The sequence below is a fragment of the Tympanuchus pallidicinctus genome, unplaced genomic scaffold (genome assembly GCF_026119805.1).
Source record: "Tympanuchus pallidicinctus isolate F22 unplaced genomic scaffold, pur_lepc_1.0 scaffold4, whole genome shotgun sequence".
Taxonomy (NCBI): Eukaryota; Metazoa; Chordata; class Aves; order Galliformes; family Phasianidae; genus Tympanuchus; species Tympanuchus pallidicinctus.
This window is the reverse complement of record NW_026294758.1, coordinates 37,346,480-37,366,146: the sequence shown is the minus strand read 5'-3', so window position 1 is coordinate 37,366,146 and position 19,667 is coordinate 37,346,480. Positions and strand designations below refer to the sequence as shown.

The 19,667-nt window shown below is 37.8% G+C and overlaps 1 protein-coding gene across 4 annotated transcripts in view; it reads left to right on the top strand.

The window, feature by feature from the left end:
* PCSK5 (proprotein convertase subtilisin/kexin type 5) overlaps positions 1–19,667 on the top strand; it is a 264,454-nt gene that overhangs the window by 232,294 nt on the left and 12,493 nt on the right. For all 4 annotated transcript variants that reach the window (XM_052701373.1, XM_052701376.1, XM_052701375.1 and 1 more), the window contains exons 26-32: positions 1,144–1,286; positions 2,475–2,675; positions 13,955–14,038; positions 14,547–14,742; positions 17,059–17,276; positions 18,188–18,424; positions 18,891–19,121. In XM_052701373.1, coding sequence (XP_052557333.1) covers positions 1,144–1,286; positions 2,475–2,675; positions 13,955–14,038; positions 14,547–14,742; positions 17,059–17,276; positions 18,188–18,424; positions 18,891–19,121 — 1,310 coding nt within the window. The remainder of the gene's footprint in view (positions 1–1,143; positions 1,287–2,474; positions 2,676–13,954; positions 14,039–14,546; positions 14,743–17,058; positions 17,277–18,187; positions 18,425–18,890; positions 19,122–19,667) is intronic.

Here is a 19,667-nt window from a genome sequence, read left to right as displayed (position 1 = left end):
CTCAGATATTGATGTGATCTTTGTATAGACAAAGAGCAATGAACAGGAGGTGTAGACAAGTAAATTACTTTTTCTGGGTGTAGAACTAGTGTGCACTTATTGTGTTATGTGTTTTACTAAAGCAGGAACTTAAAAATGTAAAAATATTAAGCAAGGAAAGAGAAAGTAGTGAAACTGAAACTTTAACTAAAGGGAAACAAGTATGCAACAGTTTTTGAAAAAGATGTACAGGAGATCTCTGCAACCATTACTACGACAAAAAATGAAAAAGCTGTCTAAGCTACTATGAAAAAGCTATCTAATCTCACTGTAAGCAGTGGTTTCGAGAGAAACAGGTGATAATCCCCCTCTAATCCACTCTTGTGAGGCCCCATCTGGAGTACTGCATCCAAGCCTGGGGTCCCCAGTATAGGAAGGACATGGAGATCTTGGACCAGGCCCAGAGGAGGGCAACTAAGAGAGTTGGAGCACCTCTCCTATGAGGAAAGGTTGAGAGAACTGTGCTTGTTTAGCTTGGAGAAGAGAAGGTTCCCAGGAGACATCATTTCCCTTCCCTACTTGAAGGGAAAATATAAACAAGAGGTGGAATGGCTGTTTACCAGGCTGAACAGTGATAGCACAAGGAGGAATGGTTTTAAACTGAGGCAGGGGAGGTTTAGGTTAGATATTAGGAGGAAGCTTTTCACTCAGAGGCTGGTGACACACTGGAACAGGCTGCCCAAGGAGGCTGTGGATGCCCCATCCCTGGAGGCATTCCAGGCCAGGCTGGATGTGGCTCTGGGCAGCCTGGTCTGCTGGTTGGCGATCCTGCATATAGCAGGGATGTTGAAACTCAATGATCACTGTGGTCCTTTTCAACCCAGGACATTCCATGATTCTAAGATTCTGTGATTCTTTATAGCCATGAAATGGGTATTTTCTAAGTATGCATGCATTTTTTTGTGTAAACATTTCTAAAAAATTGAATTATTTGTACTTAAAAATGCTAATTACTTGTTAAGGCTGAAGAGATAACAACAAACACATTCTGAATCCTTCATTAGAGGAATATTTTCTGTGTATGAGAATGATAATAGAGCCTTCCATTACTGTACATAGAAAATGAAGAAACTAAATAACCTCAAATTTTACTTTACTTTATAGGTATAAACAGAGTTGTTATAAACACTGTCCAGACAATACCTACAGTGATGAAACTTCCCTGCAATGTAAAGAGTGTCCTAGCAACTGTGATAGCTGTGACAAGAACAAATGTGACTTTTGTAAGGAAGGCTTTTATCTCTCAGGTAAGCAAAATAATATGTGGCATATACATGAAAGCATATCAGAGGTTTTCCTTAGTGAAAGAGCCTGTATTCAACTTTGTGAGTTCAAAGATCTCTCCTATGGCACAGAGTAGAAGCCAGGGATGTATATGTATATATACATAAAAGATACCACTCCAAATATTTGACAACAAATAGCCAATGCTGGGGGGTGGGGATTTTTTCCCTTTTTTTAATTGTGTATATATATATGTATTACATATATATATATGATGCATATGTATATATACATACATATCAACTCAAATCTGTTTAATTCAGTCTGTGTGAAAGGAGAGGCTTTCCACTCACAGAAAGCCATACACAGAAACATTTCCTTACTGTGGACTTCAAGGTCCACTTAAAGTAATGATTCTTAAACACTGTCAAAAGACTTCTGTTCAGTTACAAAGTTTCACATCAGATTCACACAAGACTCTGAATCCGATGACTTTATCAGGAAAATATGAATCAGTCAGGTCTAGTTCAGACATAGTGCCAAATATGAAAGTCAGGTAATATTGAGGTTATGGTGTTTTCATGCATTGTCTTCTGTGCATGCCCAAAAGTGAGCTAAAAAATGCAGCACATTTACAGAACACTGTGATCACAACATGAAGTAGCATAGTGGCCTATTTTTCTTTTAACTGAAAAATTATCCTTGCAACAACTTCAAAGGATTTGCAAACGCATTCAAACACCTGAGCTGAATCAGACTTATCTGAGTTAAGCTTTGAATTCACTAGATACTGGAGATTCATCTAATCCTCAAAATATGTATACATCAAGCAATTTTAGGGAATTCTACATTTAGATTTTATAGAGTCAATAGAAAAAAAAATTGTATTTAATCACAAAACTTAGATTCACACTAAGATTTGTGTTAGATGTGTATATACAGGATTTAAGGTATGGATGAAAACCCACCTGCATACTGATTTCAGTGCAGGTGGTTCAAAGTTCCTCAAATTTTGTAGAAGCAGCTGAACTGAATTGAGGATTCACCAAATTTAGTTTCTACCAAAATGTTCACTACTTCAATATATATTGCTTGTTTGTCTTAATCTGTTTATTGCTGGAGGCAGATATGTGCTCTAGATGAGGTATCTTCTTGTCCTGATTGGCTGGGGTCAGTTGACAACCCAGTGCTGGGCTCTGGTTCTCCTGCAGGTGGCACATGCGTGACAGAGTGTGGAGATGGCTTCTTCACTGATGACATGTCTCGAGAATGTGAACCTTGTCACAAGAGCTGCACAACATGTGTTGGATACAGCTATGAGAATTGCACTGCATGCCCAAAGGATTTCCAGCTTTCTCATGGACAGTGTCTGAATCCAAGAAATTATCCACCCAGTGGGAAATTCTGGAGTGGTAAGTTGCAACAGACCCCTTTATCTTTTCTTTGAAAATACTAAAAGCTTCAAAAAGAGAACATCAGCATCGTGCAATCTGAGTGAAACTACAGTTCAACACACTATCATTTAAAAAAATATACTGACTAAAAACATTGCTTTCATCACAAACAGAAATCCATCTCCTTGCAAATAGCATGACATTTTAATTGCCTTATCTGAAATACTGAGTGTTATTTTATCTAAATATATGAAGGTTTAAATTTTTTTTTTTCTCCCCTCCCATTAAAAAAGATAAAAAAGAAAACGGTCCCTGGGAGCCCTTCAGGCTATATTTGAGACCAAAACTTTGGCTATTGATTCCCTACAGATTGGTGAATATAAGTTGGAGGAAACAAAAAAGAACCAAATGTATGTTTGTGGTTTACTTAACAGCAACATTTCTTCTTTCTCCTCCTCTCCCAATCAAGAGGAAATGCATTCCACATTACACATGCACTGTCCAAAGGAGTGAATACAGAATGCAAAGCTGCACTGACTTGTGAGTACAATGAATCTAGACAGCAAGGCTTGCAATTGGTGCTTTTAAACAGTATGCACACCATGCCTTCCAACACATAGTAGGATTTCCTCTAGAGTTTCAGTGTCTGCATAGCTGGTCACTGTAAACAAAGAGAAGAGTGACTAATACAATCTTTTCTCTTAGAGTTAGAGGCATCACCTGGAATAACAGACTCAATTGGGGTGCAGTGTATAAAGAAGTGGGTCAGTTAGACAGGAAACAGTGAAGATGCTCAGAAATCGACAGAGAAGAAAATATTAACAGATAAAAACTGGGACAAATTAGGGTCTTGGGTCTGAATGAGAAAGTCACAAGAGAAACACAATCACAAAGAATGGAGCACATCAAGTTTCTTTACGTGCAGTCAAACAGAACTTAAAATGCAGAAAAAAATATGAGATTTGACATGGGAAAAAGACACTTTCAAATGGAATAATGGACTAATAGACTCTCTGAGAACCATTTGTAATTTGCATCAGTAGAAGTCTTTGATAATTCATAAAAGACATCTGACGGGAGTGGTTATTAAGGAGAGTGTGAGACTGGGTTATTTATGGTCCCTTCAAGTTCTTTTTCTATCAAGCACAACTTTTTTCTGATTTCTATGTCTTTATTTTCTCAAATACTTCAAAGAATAACTCTCCTTGGATCTCTTGCATTAAAAATTAAAATATAGCAAAAATATTTTCAGAAAAAATATTGACCATTTCTAGTCATTACCTACTTAGGAAGAAATGCTGTATCAAAAAGAAAGATTCTTCACATTAGAAAAACATCAGAGAGACCTATAAAGGAGAGATAATAGCAGAAAGTTGGTCTCCATGCATTTCATTGTATTTCACCCAGATGAGTATTTTCCCAATTTTCCCATTCTGTGCTGGGCAAGAACGTCTGTAGTTTGGTCTATCTATTAGTTACTACTTCTACTGTCAAATGTTAGCCTTTTTCTTTTGAGCAGGAACCTGATGTAGGTCTCTATGCATCAGCCTTACTGTGCTGTGGAAACTGTTTTTCTCCACATTGCCTTCTGTATCTCCTTCCTTGCTTAGAGACTTTTCTTCAAGACACATCTCTCCCTGAGCCGTATTGGCTTAAGCATTGGCAACTGTTCTAAAGCCAAACAATTCCCGCTCTGCAGTGTGACAGGGGACCATGAAACCTGACTGGAGGTTCTCCCCCTTCTCAAATAGACTTGCTGGTATGTGGCAGCAGCAGCGATGTGTAGCTGCTGAGATAGTGACAATGAACTTGGTGATGCTGTGAGCCCCACTGGATCATTTTTCCAATAGTAGTACTTTTCAAGTAGAAATGTTGACGATATCGTCCCTATCTTTATTGAAGTTACACTCTGGATAATTACATTACCAACAGTCTATGAATTTTCTTGCTCAGATACTGTTGGATTATCTGGCTCTTGAAAAAAAAAATATTTTTATTTGCTGATTAGCAATAAAATATAAATAGTTGAATTTTTTTTATATCAGTCATTTATTTTGCTGATGCATTCAAGAAGATACCAGTTGAATCTAGATTTCCAACTGTGTCATTTATATTTGAAACTCTTGCTCCACACTCCACGAATACTCCACACACCAACATTGTTGCTAGATAGAAATTGCAACACAATTCACACCCAAAGGAGGGTTCAAATCACCTGTATAATTTTAAAAAGAAAATAAAGCATAGAAAAACAAAACACAAATACAAAAATAAAAACAGTTTCAGTATCTATTACAATGACTTTTTTAATTGTCATAAGATTTCTGAAAACCAATAAAATATAGATGAAGCAGCCACTGTCTTTCACTGCAGTGTTCAACAATATTCCGTAGTCTATACAGCATAAAAATGAGCAAAATTAAAATCTACCTGCTCTTCTCTAGACTGATAGGAGTAACAGGCCATCTACAGATCTTCTTAAACATTTCTGTAGGGCCTCTTCTTTTCCATTGTGTATTTGAAAGGAGATTATGGGAACTAAGGATTATTTTTTTCCCCACATGGTTGCCAGTTCATGGCAGCTTCCAAAGTTTTCCACTGCTTCCCCGGGATAGATCTCCAAACACTTTATCACAATTTACATTTTTGTTCTTCAGGATTTTTTTACAGATACTTCGATTGTCTCCAGGGTGATTTCATCTTGGTAAAATATTGGGTTCTTCCATCCCATCCATTGTCAAACTCACTTTCAAAGGGGAACTTGTCATGCAGTGTGGGTTCTTCAGAGGATATTACAGTAATTCCATGTTTGTTAACCAGTCCTGTGTGGACAAATCTGAAACTGCGAGTTGGATTTTGGCTCTCTCTGCTTGTTTATCAAAATGTGCTTTTTCCACTGGATGCTCCTACTCCTCAATACATTTACTCCAGCACAGCACCATGGCAGAGCTACCTCTGAGCTTTAGTGACCCAAGGAGCTGATCTAATTAAATAATGTAGGCCAGAAGATTATTAGTCCTCACACTGTAGGGGACTGACCTGGGTGTGGGGGGACAAGTATGAAATAAACAACCTCGCCCCTGTCATGGGAGCAAGGATGAAATTGCACCAAGCTCATCCTCAGCACATACACTGCTCCAGACAACACAGGAAGACAACGCAACTAGGAAGATAGCCAAAATTTCCAAATCCAGTAGTTTACGTCAGTTTTTACCATGTTAGTCTTCTATTTACTCTTTTTCTTCAGAAATGCTACAAGAGAAAGTTGAGGTATTAAGCCTTGAACTGTATTTACAAAGAATGAATCCATTTTCCTTTGGCTCATCCAGCCATATGGATTCAGTGGGCTTCACTGTGGTTTTAGCGACTGTGTTGACCTACCATACGGGACAAAATGAGGTTCTGGAAACAAAGACTACTGCTTTACTACGGCTCTTAGGCGAACATAAACTGAAGGGCAGTATGTCACAGCCTGCCGCAGTGAAACCAACACAGAGTTTGTCAACTGAGAGACTGGTCCATCTAAGAAAGGATTAAAATCTTTGTGAATGTGAAATACTCTTCTCCCTCCACCACAACTTGTAAGCTTTCACTGATACATTTTTTTTTAAGCAAGGATAAATAATGGGTCAATCTTATGAATATTTATGAGCACAAACTCCGAAACCCAAAACATTCTATAAAAAACAGTTTTCTAAAATTATATTTATTTTGAGGGCATATTCTACTGGGCAAACAGTCCGATTCATATTAAGAATCTTTAAGAAGTCACATAAAGGTCTGAAATAATGAAACAGACCTTATCTGGTATCCTGGCTTTCAAAAAGACAGGGTCAGCCAAGAAGGGAGAAAAAAAAGAGCGAAAGAAATTGGGCTTGTGTTTGTAGTATAAAACATCTGTATTTTATCTCATGTACCAGATGATAAAATGACTTTGGAAATCAGGAGATACACCAGTGTAAACTTGATTCGCCAACTGAATACACACTGTTTCTACTAGATTAGAAGTTTTGTACATCAGGTCTTCCTTTTACCTGTATACTGTATATACAGCATCTTGAAAATTCATTCATTCATTTACCACAAATTACAAAAGGAAAAAAAAAGATGTGTAATGAGATCTGTTCTTGATGCAAACACAAAATGGAATATATATTTCTTTACGTGTAGATTATATATGCTGTAATAAATTATGCAGCAAAATAGCAGTTGGTTCTGTTTACTATTGCATACCAGTCCCAATGAGAGCAATCTCCTACAAACAGTGACTAACTGCATCCATCTTGTGTACTTTCCTTTTCCTAATTACAGAATAAAACAAAACCAGTAAAAATGCATTGCACCAGAAGAGTTCTGATTGAGAGAAAACAATAACTTGGGCTTCAAAAGAATTATTATTTTTGTCTCACCTTAATGCAGCTATGAAGCTATGCAGATATACATACAGAGGTCTCAGAACAGAGAAGGAAAGAAAAAAAGTGGAATGAGATGAGCAGAAGACTGTAGGGAAATCAGCAGCAGGAAAGAAGAGATCACAGTTACCCAAATGAGAAAATGTTATGACATTTAGTGTATAGAATCAGAACATCATGGAAAGAGTTAGGAGGCCTTTTTAAGCATCATCCAGATGTGAAAATTTGAGGTGCTAGAGACACAAATAAAAATGATTCACTATCCCATACATTCTGAGGCATGTTGATTTCATATTCTAGCTATTTGTAAAGTACTGGTATGGTTGTTTAAAGATAACCAGACTCAGAATTAATGGTTGTTGCAGACTGTAATTTACTTTTCAGCACTCCTAAAATTCCCTTAGATTTACAGTTCATATAAGTCTTTGAAATGGGATAGGTCTAGTATTTTATTACAGAAATATATTGTTTTCATTATGTTTTATGTATGTATGCAATTGTAATTACCTCAAGGAGATATGTAACCTGTTTTTTGTCTTTTTTCCCTGATCGTATCAGTTTTGCTAAGCCAGTTCCATGTACAGCATAAAACCTGACAAACTAGGTAGCATCTCAGCTGGATTATATTCAAATCACATCCCACTACACAGTGCAAAAATACGTGCGCATGTTTCTTTATGTATTCTTCCCTTCTAGAACTGTGCCATGATCCAACAGTGAAATAACTTGCAAAAGTACTCTTCTTCATAGAACTCTGTCTTTTAAGCTATAAGCTAAGGAAGTGTGAACCATTGTGAACCAGAACTAGAAATGTGTACCAGTAGCAATTTTGATAGCAACTTTGAAGTAAAAATTTTTTGTTAGGCCTCCCTTTTATTTAGAGAAAATCATGAGTAAAAGAATCTGAAACTAGAGAAAATAAGCCAGCTATTATCTGCCTGAACACTTATTGCTTGCATTACTTATTAAGTCCATTGTCCATTATGAGTGGATAGAGAGAGCAAGACGGACAGCAGAGAACATGAGTATATACAAGCAAGAACTGTTATACTGCAGTTATGACTTAAGACAAATTAAAGCATGGACCATAAGCTGTTTCAAATGGCATTACATTCAAAGCTAAATCTTTTAAGATATGGCCATTTCTCAGCTCATATGCCTTGAGATTTTGGAGGGCTTTTTTGTGTCGAAGTTTATTTGTAGTAAGACTTTCATTTTCCACAACAAGCAGTAAGCATGTGAAGACTATCACACTTGTTTCCCCAAAGACCTAAATTTTTCACCCTGAATACTTTTGAGAACTCATTTAATCTTTCACTCAAATCAAATAGAAAAACTGGGGGAGACAGTTAAAAAAAATACTTAAGTAAAATGAAAGAGAAATATGGGTTCCTTGTCTTAAATGAGATGGTAGAGGTTTCTTTCATTAATTCTGTTTGGAGATCAGAGGTAAAATCTTACAGCATTAGGTTTAAAGAAACTCTGCCATTGTCTCATTTATGTCTCATTCACAAGCTCAAATGAGGAAAGAAAACTGTTGTAGTTTAACACAAGCAGCTGCAGCTGAGCCCCACACAGCCACTCGCTCACCCCTCACAGTTGGTAGAGGAGAAGATCAGAAAGCTAAAATGAGACATGGGTAGAGATAAATGGACTTTAATAAGAAAAAGAAAGAACAGAAGAAAAGGAAATGGGAATAAAAGAAAAGAAAAACTCAACAAGGGGAAAAAAAAGCAATTGATAAACAACACAATTGTTCACCACAAGATGACCGATGCACAGACAACCCTTGAGTAATGGAAGACCCGACAGCCAACTCAACCCTGGCTTTTGTTGCTGAACATAGCGAGAAATTGAGAGTTTCTCTTTTGGAGAGTTGAGTCAGCTGCCCTACCCAGCCTGGCACAGCACTGTGTGAAATAGAAGACTCCTTGGCACTGCAAAAACACTGCTCTTCAGCAACTAAATGAACTACAGTTTTCATCACAAATCCAAAACATGGCATTATGGGAGCTACTATGAAGAAAATTACTTCAACCAAACCAAGACAAAACCTCAATCTTTGAATTTGATAAGCCCTCAAACAGACTAAATAGGCAGAGTACTTGGTAGCTGCAGAGCTGCAGTGAGGCTTAGCTCAAATAAAGGCATGGCATGCCTTTATTTAACTGGGGAGGTTGAGCTGCATATGTTAAAGTTGTTACTGATTCTGAGAAAGAGACAAGAATCAATGTGACATTTAGTCAAATTCTGGCTTGAGTATTTTTAAATAGAAGATGTTTGGGGTTGAAAACCCAAAAAGGAATATTAGTATAATGATAAAAACAGCTCAGTAGATCTGAAAAGGTCATACATTTTGGCCTTAAAAAAAAAAAAAAAAAAAAAGTAGAGCAGAACAAGGGTAATAATAGTATGGATGGTTAGCAATTCTACATCACAGACTTACAGCTTTTACATTTAAAAGTTTTGTTCACAACCGTAAGAAAAAAATTAATGGAGATCTTGTAGAACTCACAAGTACATAATGGTAGCCTTTAGGGGTCATGAGGAAGGCAAAACCCAACAAAGCAGATCACGGTGCGCCATGAGCTTTGTCCTTACACAAGACTTGCATTTGGGTAAGGACATACAATATGTCTGAGCTGGCAATTCTTTCTGATGGCCACCAAATTCTTCCCTTGAAGACAGACAACTTTGTTATTTGTAATTTAATTAGTTCTTCCAATATATTAGTAGCCTCACTTGTCATAGCGTGCTGAGCGAAGTTTTCACTGATGAGTTGAAGACTTTTTAATAGCTAAAAACTGTGAGTTAAAGTTTTCATTTATCGTTATTCCAAAGGCCAAAGAAATATGATTTGCATGACAAATTTTCTTGATGGTTTTGTAGGGCTGTTCTTGGGAAACTTTGTTCTTTAAAGTAATATGCACAGATTTCTGTAGCAAAATATTTTGCATCGTATTTATCCATTTTGGAAACATTTTCTCTGCAGGAAAGTTACATTTAATGAGTTCTCTTTATTCTGAACTTGCATTTTGTGGTGTTCTTCAGTAAATTAAATCCTGTTTAAAGTCAATGAGAGTTCTATCAGAGGAAAAACTCATAATAATCAGAGAATAAACTCATAAATTTTAAGATTTTCATATTTCTCCTAACAGTCCCCAGCTGAGACATTGGAGTGCTTATACTTGGCTGAAAAGGTAGACCTAAGCCAAGTAACAGAAGCACAACTGCTTGTGTACATTCCCCTCTGGTGGTAACTAGCACACACTGCAGAAAGCAGTAAGCTGTGCCAAACCGGGTAAGATTAACTGGAAATAATTCTTTTTTTTTTTTTTTAAAAAAAAAAAAAAAAAAACAAACTCCTTATTTTTCAATTGTAAGCGTTGAAATATTTTGAAACTGTGAACTCATTTAAACATTCTTCAGCAATAGTTAACTTGTCTTCTTAACTTTATATTACTGCTATTTATTTTCTATATTGCACCAGCTCTTTTGCCAAGATCAAGGTTCTTTTCCTTTGGCAATACATACTTCAGCAGTATTTCTGAGCTGCTTCTTCCCACACACAAATGGCATTAAATTACAGTACCTAAAACTGCCCAGTAGGGATTTTCAAAGAAACAAAATAAAACTTTTAAGGCAGAGAAAAGTAGCTAGATGAAAAGCTGTTGAGAAGGGAAATGAAAAATTGTTTTTCATTTTTTTTTTTTTGTTTATGCATATTTATAAAAGACCAGTGAATGGAAAAATCCTGAAAGCTTATCAAATAACTGACAAAGGAACTGAGGATGTTACAGGTCAGTGGGGACTGTGGCTTGCACAACACCAACCTCAGTAGTGTAGCTGATAGGACAGAAAGAAGAGATGCCATCAAAGGGGACCTGGACAAACTTGAAAAGTGGGCCTATGTAAACCTAATGAGGCTCAACAAATTTAAATGCAAGGTGCTTCGACTGGGGCAGACACAATCACAGTCTGAAAAAACAACTCATTTAGATCTAAAAGGACTGCTAAAAAGGACTTAGGAAATCTGGTGAACAAAAAGCTAGAATCGAGTGTGCAGAGTGTATTTGCAGCCCAGAAGGACAACAGTATCCTGGGACAGAAAGAGATGTGGCCAGCAGGGACAGGGAGGACATCCTCTCCCACACTCTGCCCTAGTGAGGCTCCATCTGGAGTACTGCATCCAGGTCTCGAGCCCTTACTACAAGAAGGATACTGAGCTGTTGTAGCAAATACACAGGAGTCCAGAAGGATGATCAGAGGGGTGGAATAACTCTCATATGAAGAAGGGCTGAGGGAGTTGGGCTTGGTCAGCTTGAAGAAGAGAAGGCTTGAGGGAGACCTAACTGCAGCATTTCAGTACTTAAAGAGAATTTATAGTCAGGAAGGAGATCAACTTTTTACCTGGGCAGATAGTTACAGGGCACGTGGGAATGCTTTTAAACTAGAAGAGAGGAGATTTATATTAGATGTAATTGGGAATTTTTTCACTCAGAGAGTTATAAGGCACTGGCATAGGCCGCCCAGAGAAGCTGTGAATGCCCATCCCTGGAGATGTTCAAGTCCGGGATGGATGGGTCTCTCAGCAGCCTGATCTGGGGGTTAGCAACCCTGTCCACAGCAGGGAGCTGGAACTTCTAGATCTTCAAGGTCTCTTCTTATCCAAGCTATTCCATGATTCAATGATCTTATGATTTTATGATTCACAACAACAAGAGAATAAAAAACCTGAGTGCTGCTCAATTCAGTAAAATTAAGAAAATTTAGCTTTCTCACAGTATTCCTTATATTCTTAGAGGTGACAAGAATTCAGTAAGGATTTTTTTCAATAATTAAGTAAGGACAACTATATATAGCTAGGAAATAATGCCTTGAAAAAAATCTGTCAGTAATTTTTGCATCTCACAGAATGAGCAATGATCAACTGGAAGGTTTCTTTGAGTATTATTTAGATAAGAAAAGTGAAAGCATTTGCATGCTGGTAAGGTTAGGTGCATCTACAGATCTGGCAGAGGCTTGGACTGCCTCAACACCCAAGGGCATTTAAACACACTTTAATCTGCTGAAAGAGCATACTGTAATCTGAAATAGAAGAAAAAAAAAAAAAAAAAAAAAAAAAGAACTTCAGCAGAGGAAAAAGCCATAGAAAATACATCAATACATTGACAAGTGAAGGCAAGGATATACATTCACAGGAAATGCCACTACGGAAAGCCTCACAAGTCAACCACACCTTCCTAATTTAAAGGGCTAAGAAAAGCAAACTTACATGTTCATTCTTTTCAAGAAGGATGAAATTTATAGGCAACTAAAACAATTATTTTAAAATTAACTTGCAGCTCTAGTACTTTACTTTCTTGACCACATGGCTGTTAATCCATATGTAAATATACAGCTTGTGCATAGGTAACACAAGGGACAGAGCCAAATCAGGGTTTTTCAAGAAATCTTTCTTTACTCTGTGAATCTAACCCCAACAGCATTAATCTGACTACAGAGAGTCCCAGCCCTGATAACGTGCTGCTTTACTCCTATATGTACATTTTACTGCAGATCCTCTGGCCTGTCCCTAGACCCTGAAATTCTCTTAGACCTTTGTTCAGAGAGAGCAGAGATGCTACAGCCAGAATGATGATAATGCCTTAGTAATTTCCTACCATATCCCTAGTTCTTCGGTACTGTGCCAGTCATCAAGATTTAAAACATTACAGGCATTCACTCTCTTGTTCAAATTTATTTACACATATACCATATTTCTACTAATAGTCTCTCTGTTGTGTAAAATTCCTACCATTTTTCCTTGTGGGAAGCAGCTGTATGTACAATCCAGCTCTTCTATTTCCTCCTTTTAGTCAAAGCTTTTTATTCTGTTTTTCATTCAAAATATCAGGTTCCAAAATAATTTTTTCTGTAACAGGCAGAAAAAAAAAGTGTATGAACACCATTTAGATGGTAGTAGATAGTGTTAGTCAGTCCTTCAACTTATACAAGCCAAACACATTTAATTGGTAGAACGAGTTGGATGTGCTGAGGTACTAAGTTGTCTGTGTCCGTTGCTTCATTCTTTATTTTAGGTTTCCAGAAAAATTAAAAGACTACTGTCTTCTGTCATTAAAAGACTACTGTCTTCTGCTCATTATTACTTCCTCATCACATTTTCATTATCCCTTCGTTATAATTGCTTGGCTCAAAATGCAGTCTCACACACTGAGGCAACAGAATTTATTTGCTTTTAGTACAATCCTTGAATATCTTTGGCACTGAGCCTATGCAAAGCATAACTAAGGTCTTAGCTTCCTGAAGGCATAAAAATTCAATTTGAAATACATCCAGATTCTTTTTTTTGGAGGGAAATAGCAGGCAATATCACTGGGGAGAATTAGTTTACCTATCATCTTTCCAGACGTTTCCCTTTCCCTCTCAGAGATTTCTCCCTTAGATACAAGGTAATGGTCTGACAGGCAGCTAGTACAAAAGCTCAACAAAACTACCTCACTACATCAAGTCCCCCAGATTTACATACCTTCCTCTTCCTCTTGTTTGTAATCTTTCAGGAGTATAGATTGGAATTTGGATTTGGAGCACTGCTCTGAAACTAAAAATATTTAGCTAAACTGTCCTCATTTGTGATAAGAAGTCTAGAATAGTGCTTTAGTGACTCTCAGGATAATTTTTCTGTTTTCCTTTATTACTGTTCTTAATTTAAGAGCGTGGAGTTTAACACAGTAATCAACTTTTCCAGCTTCGAGCTCTAATCCCAAAAATCCAAGGAGACACTCTAACAACAGCTTAAGAAAAAGCCAAAGGGAACAATCTTCCCAGAGTGAGGTGAAATGAGCAAAACAGTCTAAAAAGGGTTGTATTTTCTTTTAATTCCAGCTGCAAAAAAACAGTTGCAACCATGTGATCCTTCATGTAGGACCTGTGACAAATCTGCTGACAGGTGCACTTCATGTCCAGAAGGTAAGAGACTTAAGCTTCTTTGAGTAAGATTTGCAAAAGACAAAATATACTGTATGTTATATACTTCAATGGAATATTTGCAATCATGATCACTAGGAAGTCCATTAGCAGCTTAAGGCACAGTCTGGTAAATCAACAGCTGAAGAGAGACATCAGCTAGGATCTAATCACATACCCTTATAAATAAGGGTGGTTGTTGCTCCTTTTATTTCTCTTCAGTCAAAATTTGTAGACATGATGAAGGTATTACTGAAGAGGGCTTTATTCAGAGAGATGTACTAAATAAACCTGATGATTCTTTCTAACCTTAAATTTTGGTGAAGTTTTTGAATTACTACATTTCCCAGCTCCTTCAAGAAAATGTTTAAAGGATGTTTTATTCATGCTTTCAGGCATCAGAAAGTCAGACTTGCATGAAGATGAAAGCATTTTTGTAGCCACCAAAGGCAAATCTTTTGGATATATTTCTAATTGGTGTTTATTGCCACTTGGGTTTCTGTTTTGCTAGGAAAATTTCTTGCCCGCAATACATGTGTCTCTCAGTGCCCACAACAAACTTTTGCCGATGTTGGAAGTGGGAAGTGTGAAATGTGCATGGACAGTTGTGAGGTCTGCTCCAATCCCTGGCACTGCCAGAAGTGTCAGGCTGACCAAGGACAGTCTTTCTTCCTCCACAATGGCAGATGCTTACAGGAATGCCCTGAGTAAGTATCCCCTGTTACATTCCTCACTGAGCTCCTTCTCTTTTTGTAATCTAAATCCTTAATTTTGGCCTTTTAAAAGAAAGGTAAATGTAACTTGGGTATTAAAAAATACCACAAGGTAAAAGTCATTTTCAAATGGCCTGAGTAAATAAAATTTTCTATGGTTTAGAGAAGAAGTGAAAAGTCAAAAGTGAAACTAGATATGTAATGCTATGACAGATTTTACTGCTCCCATTGTCTTCAAAAGGACCACAGTGTTTCAGGATGTTCTTCATGGGGAATGACAACAAGTGTCTAGTCCTCCTCCTAACCTGTCCTTTACTCAGAGTAGTAGAGAGTGAGGGTGTGAACAACTTATTTAGGATGCCATCTATAAGGAAGTGGAAGAACTTCTTTCCTTTGAGCATGACCGAGCACTAGAACAAGCTGCTCAAAGAGGCTGTAGAGTTTCCATCTCTGGATGTATTTAAAACTCATCTGGGCATTTCGACATTTTCCTGTACAACCTACACTAGAGAACCTGCTTTAGCAGAGGGTTGAAGTCAATGATCTCCAGAGGTCCCTTCCAATGATTTTGTGATTCTGTGAAACAAGAAAGTGAACGTTTCAGAGATCTGATATGGAAATAAAGTAGCCTGTTAGGTTTTTCTATTCTTGGCTTACAACATATAATTTTTACTCTAATAAATGGAATTAACTTCACTATCTCAAGTATTCCTGTTTTCTGTGCTTTCTTTGTTAGTATTCATCAAAGCTACATATATATGTATAAAATCTATGCTATGTAATACGAAACTCTCACTTGAATAATCTTTCTTTTAAGAACAATGTCCACCTTCTGCTTTTCTTATTACTATCACAAATTCTTTGGCAGAATTTTCATGCTAACTTTGTCATATAAGTATACAAGGGGCAGTGAAACAGATTCTGACTAGCATAGTTCAGAACAAATGCAAAGTATCTGCCGCATTACAGGAGGAAAAAGAAATCAAAAACTGTGAAAGGGAAAGGAAGGGAAGGGAAGGGAAGGGAAGGGAAGGGAAGGGAAGGGAAGGGAAGGGAAGGGAAGGGAAGGGAAGGGAAGGGAAGGGAAGGGAAGGGAAGGGAAGGGAAGGGAAGGGAAGGGAAGGGAAGGGAAGGGAAGGGAAGGGAAGGGAAGGGAAGGGAAGGGAAGGGAAGGGAAGGGAAGGGAAGGGAAGGGAAGGGAAGGGAAGGGAAGGGAAGGGAAGGGAAGGGAAGGGAAGGGAAGGGAAGGGAAGGGAAGGGAAGGGAAGGAAATTTTTTAGAGATCTTTTTATAATTTCTGACAGAGGACACTGAAATACTGAGCTAGATGAGCACTCTAGACTGGAACTAAAAAAGGGACTATCAGAAATAGATGCAGGATTATGAATTAAGATTAGGGAAAAAAAAATAAAGAAGGAAGATTAGAATAGATGACAGGAAAAGCTCTTCTTAATTTTTCTCTAGCCTTGCTTCTAATACACCTCCCCTCACCTTCTGTGGAAATGTAATCTCTAGGAAATCATATCCTGCTACCAGATTTGTTTAAGTGAAATACATGTTTGCATACATGTAAATTAATAATCATCTGAAAATAGAGAGTTGCTTTTCCCTCTATTTTCTAACATTTTCATTTTGAGAGTATAGGCAGACTGGATTGCATCCCTCCTCTCCTAAAACATAAGCCTACTTTCTTGTTGTTTTCTTCATGACTAATTGCCTCAACCTGGGCTGCCTACAGCAGCTTTCACACCATAGATGCTGGTGAAACTTGCTCCTCCTTCCTGTCTTACTGTCACCGCACACAGCTGCTTAAACATTGTGGGTTTATTGTCCGTTTAATCCAGCCTTTCCTTATTCTTCCTAGCTTTGACACTTGTGGGCTTCTTCCTTCTTCCATCTGGGATCAGTGAGGTGATGTGTCTCATTCTTTCTCTGCCATCATCACTGAGAGTTGGTCATGGGAGTATAGAGTCTTTCTTTTCCTAGATACTATAGACCCTCCTATTTTATGGAAGTGGCAAACCAAGAAAGTGGTGGGAAAGGAAGTCCAATATGCCTTAGTGTAGGTGTAAAAATAAGAGAAAGCCAAATACCCTTCTTGGTACTAGCCATGTACATTTTCTGCTTGCAGACACAGAAGGTGTAAATTGAGTGGAGGACAAGTAAACGTGTGAGAAACCCTTTAGATCCAATGAAATAAGTGCACTGGCAAAGTCGATAGACTCACATATGCTCGTAATTCTTAATGGACTGGACTGTGGTAAATATGCTGACCAACAGTTTGCTTTGTGTTTTATTTTTACTCAATAGGGGATACTTCAACGATTCTGGGATTTGCAAGGAATGCAGTGGTTCATGTAAGACATGTGAGGGAAGTGCTACCAAATGCCAGTCATGCAAAAGTCCTTTGCTTCTGGAGCAGTGGGAATGTAAACCTACCTGTTCACAGAAACATTTTGCCTTTGATGGAATCTGTAAACATTGCCCTGCTATGTGTCTGGAGTGCATTCACAGTGAAACGTGCAAAGGTATTACAAAGAACTGCTTGTGACTTGGCTACAGTCTGTCTAGATCAGTCTAGGAGCAGACTGACAGAATAACAGACCTGAAAAGAAATTCTACAAACCAAACCAAGCCAAGGAAAAACTCCTCTAAGACAGAGGCTAAGCAAATGGTGCTTTATGAGGAAATTCAGTCTAAACTGGGCACCTGTAAAGTGATTTCATCTTGCTTAGTGTGTTCCTGTTGTTCTTCAGATATCTATATTGGTTTGATGCCAGCTTATTGTATTCATGTCTAAATACCTAAATACACATGCACACCACTGTGAAATACAGAATGCTTCTTTCCTAGTTTGATTAAACTTTATGTCTCTTTGCAATACTACTCACGGCAGAGAATAAAACCTTTGTAATGAAACATTATCTAGTAATGCATGCTTAGGAAAAACTTCAATGTGCTCATGAGTCTGAATGCACGCCAGAATATTCAGGATAGTTAATATTTAGCAAATTATACACAAACATAGAGGAAAAAGAAAATCAAACAACACTATTAAACCAAGTACTCATAAGAAAGTTAACAGATGAATCCAAGCTCTAGCCAAACATTCTGACCAAATATTCCAATCAGATTCATATAATAACAAATCAAACAGAAGTTCAGAAATAAGCAACTATGTCCACCAGTATACAGTGGCAGAATTGTTTGGTTATTATCAATAACAAAATGAATAGCTGATTTCACTTCTCAGACCCTTGAGAAGAAACATAAATGCTCAGTGAGAGCTAGGCTATGATGGGCAAGTTGGAGAGGAAAAGTTAGAAGAGAACATATGTTCCAAGCCATCTGCTTGTCTCCTGTTATGACATGCACTGCTCCCTCACATACTGAAGTCAGCATAAGCACTTTTGCTTACTCTGTTTGTTGTTCTCTGTAGAGTGTGTGGATGGGTTCTTCCTGCATGAAGGGAAATGTGTAGAGGACTGCCCTACCCAATTCTATGCTGAAGACAGTCACTGCTTTCCCTGCCATGGAGACTGCAAGAACTGCAACGGACCAGACTCAGACGACTGTACTGAGTGTGCAGTCAGCTACTTTGTCCTGTATGATGGCACGTGTTCTGAAGAGTGCCCTGAAGGGACTTACTATGAAGATGAGACTGAAGACTGTCAAGGTTGGTAGCTGCTGTTTTCTCCAGAATGGCAATAAGATAGAAGTAGACTAGCAAAACACTATTCTAAAAAGACTTGCCCTTCCTGACTATGTCCATCTATGTTTTGGAAATGGAGGGGATAACAAAGGCAGAAGAAATATCAAGCACAGTTTACAAAAATTGGAGAAAGTCCAAGAGAGGAAGGCAACAAAACTGGAATGTGTTTATTGAACTACTCTGGTAAAACACTGAGCATTGCTGGAGACAGTAAGTTGAAAATCACTTCTCAGTCATTGAAAAAGGAAACCTAAGGAACTGGCTGCATGACCTCAAAAATAGTGAATGGTTTGACTACACAGAACCAGAGATTTTTCTCTGTTTCTCTCAGCCTTTCACTCTGAGATGGAAACTGCTCCTTGCAAAATTTGTATTGAAATAATCATATGAAAAGTAGCATGGTGACATTCCTACTGTTTCTCCATTTCAGCATGCAATAGGACGTGCAAGACTTGTTCTTCATCCACTGCCTGCCTTACGTGCAGAAACGGCCTGATCCTGAATCGTAACGGACACTGCGTGCTATCTGGACACTGCTCTCGCACCGAGTACTATGATGACAAAACTGAGACCTGCAAAACTTGTCATAAGAAATGTTTTCACTGCTCAGGACCAACTGAACACCAGTGTATTAGTTGTGCAAATAACCGCTATCTTTTCAGTAAGTGCTTTCCTCCTGTTTATTCCACACTGACAGCATGGAATAAACCAGCTTATGTGACATTCATAAAACATTTAGGACTGCTTTAGACTATCTAAATATTGCAATGTAGATCTGGTAAGTAGAAGACTTGCTCAGTGATAACAACTTTCTGTAGAGCTACCTGGAAACAAAATCATCATTTGGGGTTGGCCACTCACAGACTTCTAAGTAGCAACAAATCCCATAGCTAAACAAAATGGTTTGTTTTTTTTTTTTAAATTCAATTCCTATTTACTGTCACTGTTGCTTTCTATAAAGACCTTAAGAAGAGGAGAGGGACAATCTTTTTTTTTTTTTTTTTTTTTGTAAGCGCAAAGAAATCACAATTTTCAGGCTGACTTTTTAATTCCAGCAGAAATCTGATGAGCCATAAATACTTAAGTAGAAATGTTAAAAATCGTTCCTGGATCACAATGCCAGTCTCAAGTGGATGGCTGAGATGTAAAACTACTTTAATTTTGAGACTTGGTGTAAAAGTCTATTGTCTCAGGAACACACTGATAA